This window comes from Juglans microcarpa x Juglans regia, chromosome 2D (assembly GCF_004785595.1).
Source record: "Juglans microcarpa x Juglans regia isolate MS1-56 chromosome 2D, Jm3101_v1.0, whole genome shotgun sequence".
NCBI classification, from domain to species: Eukaryota; Viridiplantae; Streptophyta; class Magnoliopsida; order Fagales; family Juglandaceae; genus Juglans; species Juglans microcarpa x Juglans regia.
In genome coordinates this window covers 38,677,047-38,687,980 of record NC_054596.1, presented here as the reverse complement: position 1 = coordinate 38,687,980, position 10,934 = coordinate 38,677,047, and the positions used below count along the sequence as shown (strand labels likewise).

General features: G+C 33.1%; 1 protein-coding gene across 2 annotated transcripts; it reads right to left on the bottom strand.

The window, feature by feature from the left end:
• Positions 1-1,723: 1,723 nt before the first annotated feature.
• LOC121250813 (zinc finger CCCH domain-containing protein 39) lies at positions 1,724-5,512 on the bottom strand. Of its 2 annotated transcripts, XM_041150036.1 has the most exons (3): positions 5,411-5,512; positions 4,233-4,928; positions 1,724-2,285 (listed from the first exon to the last, which is right to left on the bottom strand). In XM_041150036.1, exons 2-3 carry the CDS (start codon positions 4,891-4,893, stop codon positions 2,035-2,037), a joined length of 912 nt encoding a protein of 303 aa, XP_041005970.1. In that variant the 5' UTR covers positions 4,894-4,928; positions 5,411-5,512; the 3' UTR covers positions 1,724-2,034. The 2 variants fall into 2 exon arrangements, with proteins under 2 accessions (XP_041005970.1, XP_041005968.1); XM_041150034.1 differs by having other exon boundaries at positions 4,233-5,502.
• Between the last annotated feature and the right edge of the window lie 5,422 nt (positions 5,513-10,934).

Below are 10,934 nucleotides of genomic sequence, written 5' to 3'. Positions count from 1 at the left end.
ACATCTGTCCTCGTTCAGACCATTTTTCTGTTGGTCGAGTGGTCGAGCCAAGGCGTACGAGTCGAGAAGTTCGTAGTCGCAAGAGTTTTGCTATTTTCTATTTATTTAAAAGTCAATATGAAAAATATAATAATTGATGTGATGAACTTCACTGTCATGCTGAATTTTGATGGGTAAATATAGATTTTTTTTTTTCTTAATTTTATTTCCTTGCATGGCGTGGTGAGCCAAAATGTGAGCATAATAAGAAAATCACCAGATTTACAAAGAAAATATATACTCATAACATCAATATTGGATGTGTTGTATTAAAAGTAGCATTTTCTGGAATAACCATCTTAATACTGGAACAAAATGTACTGAAAGTTGAAGAAGGAAACTTGGGAGACATTACATATAGGGGTGTAACTCCTTCCGGCCTAGATCGAAATTTTCGGTAGCTATCGGTCTAATTCAATTCGATCGGTCAAATCCAATTATTTTTTATTTTTTTTCTTCTTTTTTTCAAATAAATTAATAAAAAAAAATTTATTTAAATTACATTATTAACTTATATAATTATTATATAAAAATAATATATTAAATTATTAAAAATATTTTTAAAATATATATAGGAGTTTGGTCCGTTCTGGTCCAGTCCAAAATTTATAGATCCTATCCAAAATTGATAGATCCTGGGCCTGGACTGAATTTTCTCGATCCATAATTTATGGGACCGAGATTGACTGGTCTGGAGTTCGGTTAGGTCCAGACTAAATAGTTTGGTCCGGTTGGTTTTTCCAGTTCGAACCGAACTCCTTATACCCTCAATTACATATACAAAATTGGATAAACTAAACCAATTGAAAATGTTACTATAAAGTGTCAAAGCTGGACAATTTGAAGGCCTTCATTAAGGATAGGGCTGTAAATGAACCAGTCTATTCAATAGCCCGCTTGGTTAAACTTGAATCGAATTCGATTCGTAAAAAAAAAAAAAAAAAAACTTATTCGTGAAAGCAAATACCTGCTCGATTTATAAATGGCACATACTTGACAAAACTCGACTCGACTCGGCTAAAGCTAGTTAAGGTCCGCTCATTTATGTTCGAGTCGACTCGTTAGCTCAACTCGATTAAAACTCATTCATATATTGATAAATATATACATACACCTATGTGCTAATAATATAAACATATCACTTTTATAATTAAATATATAATATGTAATCTAGTCACTTATGTCTATATAGTGAATATACTTTATAGATATATTTTATAATTTGTATAATAATTAGTCGATAAAATTTAATAATTTCATATACTAGTATATGAGAACCATATTTGAAATAGATATATGCTATTATAGTAAGTGTATGTATTAATAATATATATAAACATATAATATATTGTTATTTTAGATTAATATCAACTAGTTAGATATTAATTATTTATAAATTTTTTAAAATTTTATAATTGAATAAATGTTCTGCTTGTTAATTATATAAATTCAATATTATATCTTTTATTTATTTATTTAATTTATTAATTATTAAATCTTATTAAAAAAAAAAATTCGAGCTCGAACTTGACTCGGCTCAAACTCATTTGTGGGATGAGCTTAAGCTCGAGCTCAAATATTTTGAATCTAGCCGAGCTCAGCAAGCCAAAGACCAGTACAACCCTATTTTAAGGATTTTGCTACACCTCATCATTAAGGGCTTTAGCACGCGTAGAAATTACAATTGAACCATCAAGGACTCTTATTTAATGTTCTAATGACAATAGCTGCTTCCAGTAATCAAACTGTACTTCACATATCATTGCTTAGAAGAAAATATGCTTTAGAAAGAAGAAAAGTAATGACAAACTAACCAATCAACCTGATTCTGACCACCAATGACCAAATACTTGAGAAAGAGGGAATTCTGTAGCCTTAGAAGGCTTTGAAACGACTCAAATTTATTCTAAAGACCAAAATTTTGAAACTCAGAAGCGTGAAGTCTTTAAAATTTCTTAATCCCAATGAGAAGCTGCTGCTATACAAGAACTGAGCTCAGCTTTCCACTTTGCTTGGCAGGTGTTGCGCTAGCGGCACATCATCAAGCCAATCAGCATAGATGCGATCAATCTTCTTGAATCCTTTCCACTTCAGTAAACTTTTCTGGCCCCGCCCTTCTTCAGTTGAAGTAGGCAGAATTCTTGTTTTTGGAGGAGATGCATCACGAAGAGGAACATATTGAGGTTTGGCTGAAATGGGAATGAAGCCCATACTCGATGCTTCCCCCTCAATGGGTGCCCGCAGCTCTGGTTTTGAAGAAAAACCATAACATCATATTTCAAGTTTTTCAAATTTTTTTTATAGAATTCAATTTGTTAATACTCATGTAACAGTTAAGAAAAAATCCAAAAGAAGGAAATCCCTTTAGATAGAGCACTATATTCATGGTTGAATATTCCTACCCAGCAGCACACTCTTGACCATATGCTACCCATAAATTGGATATCTCATTGTGTTGTTGGTCAAGTGCCATACCATCTTGTTACTCCAATCAATTATGTGATGTCGGGAACTAAATTACGATACTCAATTTAAGTATTGATACCCACTGGTAACATCACAAATATTAATGGACACTCCAATCAGGACGTTGGTAATACAAATCCAAAGGAAAACAAATTATATATATGATTCGAACTAAAAAAGTAGGAAGTTCCTCTTCATATTGGCATATCAACGACCTAGTTGGTTTCAGAAATTTAAATGACTACTGTGGAGCAGCTAATAGTTAAAAGGCACCCAGCCTTTTGATTGGAAAGAATCATATAAGGAATATTGTATTAACAGAAAGTGCCAACCAGTGACAGCAATATCAGGAGTAAAATCAATAAACGATAAATAGACATTTTAACAAACAGTATTTCTAATTTTGCAATGAATGCTGGTGCACCTATTATGTGAGAGCAACAAAACTAGTTACCCACATTGAATCTGTGAAGGTACTGTATATTTCTTTAAGGGAATAATGCACTTTCCACCCTCCGGTTATTGAAAATTTTGTACCTTATATCCCATGTTACCAAAACCGACATATTGTGCTTTCCATATACCAAGAATTGACAAATAGCATTATTGTCTAATTCTGGCCATTAAGATGGATGAAAACAGGTGGAGTGGCACAGATTGGATGATTGGATCTAACAAGGTGCCATTGCTACTTTCTCGTAGTTTGATTGTGCAATATGTCAGTTTTGACCATTAGCAGTATAATGTATAAAAGGTCTATTAGTTAAAGGGTGGACTATATTTCCCATTATCCTAATAAAATTGTTTCAGTCTCAGCTGCCTTCCCAGAGAGAAATGTTGAAAGAAAAACAATGAACAATCAAACATAAAACCAGAACATGGAGAATAGTCAATCAGCAACAAAAAATATTCAAGCCAACCATTTAACAAAATACAACTAGATTCAGGCAGTGGAACTTTTTCTGGAGAGCAGCTCGGAAAATGAGTTCGTCTTAGAGAGAATCCAGATGGTTCAGAGGTTAATGAACATATTTTGATTTGGTTTTGGAAGAGAAGAGCGAATCATTACTTCCTAGAGATGAATATGAGGAGGCTTGCACTGCCTCGGGAAGAATACAACCAAATCATTTGCTATCATTTAGACAAAAGCCCACTCGTTTGACCACAACTTTTCTTTTTCTGGTTAGTAGGAGAGTTTTACTGAAGAAAATAAGGCTAAGAGCTATTGATAGAAGAATTTACATATCGAATTTCCGATTTTAGAGGGAGGTAGAGCTTCGAGCACAACTAGAAACTATTAGCACTAAACCTAAAAATAAGGTCTACACTCACAATCCTTTGCAGAGTTAACTATCTGGGCCACTGATAATCCCCCCACCCTTCCCACACGTTTTGCTTTGTAAATTAAGAACTATAGACACAAATGTTCACGAGGGACATACTTTCATTTCACAACAGAGATATCACCGTACTTTCGGGTGGACAACCAAAAAAAGACGAAAGCTCCCATTTCATGATAGAAAGCTCATGCTACCTACCATCTTCAATTGTCCACTTTCATAGCCTAGACTTATAAAAAAAAAAACTTTCATAGCCTAGTAAGATAATTAGAATAATTGCTTCTGATCAATCACGGTTGCAAACTAGGACAAAGAAAATTAAAAGTTTGGAAGAAGAAACAAAAAAAAAATCTGAGTAATAAGATAAGCCAAGCAGAACCGTCATACCTGCTTGCCCATGAGCAAAGTGGCATTTGTCACCGTAGTGGCATTGGCCTCTCTCCCAACTGTTACATATCTTTGTCTTCAAATACGGCTTCGTATTTGACCGGACCGCATCCGAACCATTGTTCAGAGGCCTACTAGTATCAGACTGATTTGAGCCTGCTCCATGAACTACAGATGATTCGTTAGTTCCAATGCTTATTGCCGAGCTCTCCCTAAATCTCCCCGAATCACCCCTAAACTTCGCCGGATCTTCATGAAGAAAATTACACCTTTCCCCATAAGGGCACTCCTCCCCATTATAAAACTTCTTGCATAGCTTCATCTTGTGGATTATCTTCTGGTCATCATCCCAATGTCCAGTTGATCGATCTTCCCCACCACGTAAACCAGCAAGTTCTTGCCAATTGGGTGGAGGTTGCCGCATATCTTCAATACCATGAGCATACTTACAATCGGCACCCTTGCTACACATACCCGCCATAAAACTTGTGCACATCTTAGTCTTAAAGAAAATGTTGCTTGTCCCTCTATTGACTTGAGGATTTGGGGAGTTCATCCTAGAATTCATTGGCGGGCAGGGCAAGGCACTGGATTGATTATCCTCAGAATTTCTAGCCCTCTTGAACGGTTGTGAATGCATGTCGAATTGATCGTTGTTCATTGGGACTTGAGGCCAAACACCAATGGCATCACTGCCTGCATCAAAACGCTGTGCCTGCATGATTAACGGAGAGCGAGGATCCGCAAAACTAATACCGACAAATTTTAAAGGCCTGAAAGCCAGAAAACCCAGCAAAGATTTGATGTAAAAATGACAATGAAAAATAAAAAATCTCAACCAGGTATACACAATCAAGAACGTTAAATTTGAGATTGAATTCAACTGAGAAAAGTAGTCAATTTTCAAGAATTGAGAAAGAAAACCCGGATCAATAGTTTGAGCCAAAACAAGATTATAATGAAGAAAATCAATAAAGCCAAGAATTGAATTTAAACTTGGGGAGGAAGAGAAACAGAAGATCAACGAAGTTAAAAAATCAAGAAGAGCACCAGAGGATTATTGGTGCTAAAGACGAGTTTTGCCGGAGGAAATTGTAAAACCAAGACTCAGATGAAAATGCTAAAAGAGGTGAACAAAACTTCGAAATATATATAGGTGATAAGTTAAGAGTCAAAACCTAGCCGCCTTCCGTGAGAAGCAAAAGCCCTAAACGGCTAAAACCCCAGAACCACATTCCAAAACCCTGAGAGGGGAGATTGTTTTGGGTGGTATACTCCCATGTCATTTCACCCATGGTCGGGACACAAACTTCGGTGACTCATGACCCCTCTCTAATTGGGCTGGGCCTAAACGATCTGAGTTCTGTACAAAACTGTTGGGCCTTGTTCAGCCTGATTTTTAATGGGCCTCATATAATCTATCTCTCTCCTATTAAGCTCCACCTAATATTGTGTGGATTGTTGAAAGATTTTTAATCCAAGATTCCTTGTTCATCCTTTGATGCTTAGGGCACATTTTTATTTTATTTTTGATCAAGACCAAGTACAGGGCCTAACATGTTTTCCCAAGACCAATAAGACCATATCAGCCTTTTAATTGTGAAATTATACCAAAGTGTATCTAATACGTATTAACATCGAGGAGAAATAATTGAAATTTCTCAAAATCAATAATAAATATGGGACTCACATAAAAAATTAATCTTTTAATGATAGATTTCACTATTTTTCAAAAGGAGTGAGCGGCGTTTGCACAATCCATAATTATATTTGATTTGGCTCTTATTATTAAAAAAAAAAAAAAAAACACGAAACTGGAAGAGAAGAAGATATACACGGCAAGACCCAGAGTTGCTTGTCTTCATTTAAATTCCCTCCCTTCCCGTGTGCAACAAATCCTGCATTTCATTTAAATAAAACGAACCGTTTTAATAATTCGGATGGACGTTGGTGCGCGATCGTCTCCCAAATTAGTTGCATTTAGAATTTTCCTATATCTATTCTATGAGTACTGCTAGGTGCCGTCAGCAGTGACAGTTGTGCATGTCTCTTAGGTAAAATTTAATTTTTAATTTTTTAATTTTTTTATTCATATTTTTAAACATTTTTAAAAAAATATAAAAAAAATACTAATACACTAATAATCATTTCCTTAATCAATAAATAAAAGAAAAGAAATATAAAAAAATGTAAATGCATAAGCAGTCAAAATGATTAGAGGTAAAATAGGACGGCATAGTAGCATTATTCATATTCTATATAACAAGTGACTATCGCGCATCAACAATGATGAACAATAACTTTTGTTCATCTATTTCTTTTGTCTGTTTGTTTTGTGTCCATTTGATTTTACCCTTTTGTTATTTAAGTAAGTGCAATATGTTTTTATGTATTTTAGAGATATACGTCTTTTGAATTTTTCATTTTTTTTTTTCCGATTTGTGTCAGTGCATCAGTTTTGGTTATGGGGAAGAGTGGCACTACAACCACCGAAAAATTGTTCGAAAAATTGTTCCGAAGGATGTCCTGAAGGGGATGGTTTTGATAATGTCAATAGTTTTGTGTCTCCATCAACTATTTGTGTCAGTGTGTCAATGCAAGTTCTTCTTATTTGCTTCTGGTTCTTTCTCTTTGTCTCTTCGTCTTCTGATTTCTATCACCGAAGCTGCTCTATCCTAAACTCTTCCCCTTCATTCTCTCACCAAAGCTCATCTCCTTCTAATTCTCTCATCAAAGCTCGTCTCCTTCGTCTTTTCATCTTTTCGTTTTGATCCTTTTTTTTTTTTTGTGACTCTCTCTCTTCTGTGTTGGTCTCTTTTGTGTGTCAGTCTAACATTGTTTTCTCTTTGATTTTTCATAGTTCTTTTCTAAAGTTTTTGGGTCTCATTATCTCACTTAAGCTCTCTACTTTCAGAAATCAGGTTTTTTTTTTTTTTTTTTTTTTTTTTTGTGCATGTTTATTTTCTATTTTTTCATGTTTGTTTTATGAAAAAATGTATGGGCTTCATTTTTTCGTTTGTATGTCAGCGTGTTATTATTATTTTTATTTTTTTTTCTTGAATTGATCTAATTTGGTGGTTTATTTTTTGCATAGACTTTAGGGTTGAACCTCTTCTCCTTCTAAAATCAGGTTTGTTCTTTCATTCTAATTCAGTTTTTTTTCTCAATGTTTGTTTTCTGCTTTTTTTTTTTTTTTTTTTTTCATGTTTGTTTCTGAAAAAAATGTATGGGTTTCTAAAAAATTGAAGGGTTCTTGTAATCAACAATTCTTTATAGTACTTTTCTATTTTTTATTTATTTATAAAAGTGATGAAATTATGGGATTAAGAAATTTATTTATATTCATTCATTTATATATGGTTTCTAAACAAAATCTGTACAGTTCAATTTTCTTTAATCTATGTATCTCTCTCTCTCTCTCTCTCATTTTGGGTTTAAAGTTCATATGATAGTTTGCAGTTTGTATATGTCTTTGTTAAAAAAATTTATGGGTCCTATTTTTTTGGTTTGCATGTCGTTGTTTTATTCTCTTTTTTTATTTTTTTATTTAATTGATCTGATTTGGTGGTTTGTTTTTTGTAGGGATTTTGGACTGTGGTTTATTTTTGTTCATACTTTTACAGTTTTTGGTGTCAAGTTCATGATAGTTTTAAGTTGGTATATGTCTTTGGTTAAAAAAAAAAATGGGTTTTATATTTTTGGTTTGCATGTCATTGTTTTATTCTCTTTTTTATTTATTGATTTAATTGGTCTGATTTGGTGGTTTGTTTTTTGCAGGGATCTTGAACGGTGGTTTGATTTTTGTGCATATTTTTATAGTTTTAGTCTGATTTTTGAACTATGGGCTGGTTTTTGTGGATGTTTTTATTTGCTCTGTTGATCAGATTGGTTTCTAAACAAAATCTGCACAGTTCGATTTTGTATTTTTTTTTTTTGTGCGCGTGCCCTAAGAGTGTGTTTCTTTATGCTTCTCTCCCATTGTTTATAGTTTTTTTTTTTAGAGTTTTGGGTTTTGAGGTTCATGACGATTTGCATTTTGTACGTCTTCGGTTAAAAAAATTTATAGGTTTTATTTTTTGCTTTTCATCTCATTGTTTTAATCTCTTTTTTATTTTTTGGTTTAATTGATCTGATTTGGTGGTTTGATTTTTACAAGGACTGTGGTCTGCGGTTTGGTTTTTGTGCATATTTTTATGTGATTGTTACTTCTCCACAATTTTTTGAAAAAAAGGTGGCTTTGACTTTTTTTATTTATTTTTGAGTTTGAAATGTTTAGGTTTATGCTTTTGATTTGTTTTTTTTCATAAGTTTGTCGTTTCTACTTTTTTTGGATTGATGAGTTAAAATTGTGGCGATGTTTCTCTTTGGGTTTTTTTGTGTGTTTGTTTTCTGAAAAAAGTTTATACAGTGAGATCAAATTATACCAAAAATTGAAGGGTACTTTTAATGGATAATTTTGTATACTACTTTTTTTTTTTTAAAAAATGTATAAAATTGATGAAATTATGGGATTAAGAAATGTATTTCTGTTCATTTATTTATATAATGTTAGTAGCAATAAAGTGTTGTTAATTAAAAACTAATGATATTGATACCAAATTGAAATTTCTTTACTGTAATGATAGGAACATACTGCATGCAACTTGTTACAAGTAAATCACAATATTTTGTAACATCACGATGTATGCAACCACTTTGTCTAAAAAATTGTTTCTGATTTGAGGTAGGAAGAAAAATTTTGTATAAAGACGAAGATAACTGTGGTTAACTTGCATCAGATATTTTTTTACATGTCATGCATTAGTTGTAACAAAGGAACTGACTATGAACACATGAAAGCTTCCTTTATTACTATTGCAAACACTAGAGAGCATTTCCCAACTATGGTATCTATTCTTCAAATTTTTACTTCTAATAATTTACAGTTCTGCTACAGGGAGTCCATTTCATGGACACCTTGTGCACCCCTGCTGATATGGCGGGATGATTAAAAAGGAAAAAAAAAAAAGCTGAAAGGATTATGAGGAAGAGAACGTTTGAGTTGTGCACCGCTCACGAAGAAGAACGATAGGGTTAGACGAAGAGCTTCAGCTTTCCCCAGTGCTCAACTACTTGTTGTGCACCCTTTCCCCCATCAGTCAGACGAAATCGCCTACCTTTAGCTTTTTCTAAATAAAAAAAGAAGAGAGACGATGGCCCATGGGTCCAGCTTCCCGATAGGAAACGTTTTAATCCCAGGATACAAAAGGCAAATAGCAATCCAACAAGCAAAAGACATACAAGGCAAGCAAAACAAACCTCATATGTTTTCACTAAGATCTCGTTAAGATGTTAGAACAGTCAGTGAGAGCTTTGGTTTCTCAGCCCCCTTCATGAATGTAATGGATAGCACTCCCACCCAAACCATGCACTGATTTGGTACATGCGTGCACAAGCGCACCACAACGAAAACCATGCTATGCTACCTCCTCTCGATTTCAAGGATATTCAAGAAAATAGTTTAGTTCGATTTTGCACAACGAAATGTAGAGGAAAGCACTTTAGTACGCACTTTTTCGCATGTCTGGATGTCCATTCCATTTAATCCTTCGGTGCGCACCGTTTTATTTAACTGCTTATTTTTTCGTTTATCCCACTCCATGCAAACCATTTTATTTTACCTGCTGGCAGCCACATGGATTTCATCCCCAAGGGGTGCACGAAATCGATTTCCTTTAGCTTTTTTCAATCATTTATGTGACAAATTTAACATATAGTTTTTATCAATTCTAACATAAAATGATATTTTCATCATTTATAGCTGTCGAGCATGTGTTGAAGTTGACGATGGTACAAGAAGACTATCTGCTGTCATGTTTGGTGAAATTACAGAAGAAGCATTAGGTTGCTCAGCAATTGACTTCATGAATTATTCTGGTGATGTATTTTTTTTCTATTTTGCACTACTTTATTGTTTGAAATAAAAAAAGCGCGCTATTTTATAATTTGAAATATTTACTACATTATTCATAAGTTTTTTTTTTTTGATAAGTTGATGGAGGTTTATATTACAAAAACAAAAAATCTATTACAAGCAAATAATAAGAGAAACCCTTTTAATTTATTTTTATATTGCAGCATTAAAATAAGTAGCATAGAAAATAACTCTTACTCTCAAAAGTAAGAATATGAATATCATATTTTCTTGGAGTGTAAAAAAAAAAAAAAAAATAGTCTATTTCATTGCCCTGTTCTTAATTAGTTTGTCATTAAAATATTTTATTTTTATCTACAACATATAACATAATTATAATCTAACTACAAACATTCCATTGTAAGATTTGTATTAGTTTACAATACTTGAATTTTCTACATATAGATTCTTTACCTTTTTTATTAATCATGCAAAACTATTAAATTTTTATTATGCAGGAGCATTTACCATATTTAGAGAATGTTGCAGCACAAGCTTTGCAAAAAAAAAAAAAAAAAAAAATGAATGATTCAACTTGGTACAGACCCTAGCTAACTGATTCAACCAACAACATCACAAAAACTTCAATGTCATCTCAATTGATCCCATATATACAAGATGACATAAAATGATGAATTACAGAAGAAAAACTAGCCAACCGACATTTTGAACTGATGTTTTTGTTAGACTTGTATTTTGAACTAATGATGAAGTGTTGTATTTTAAACTAATATTTTTATTTTCTATTC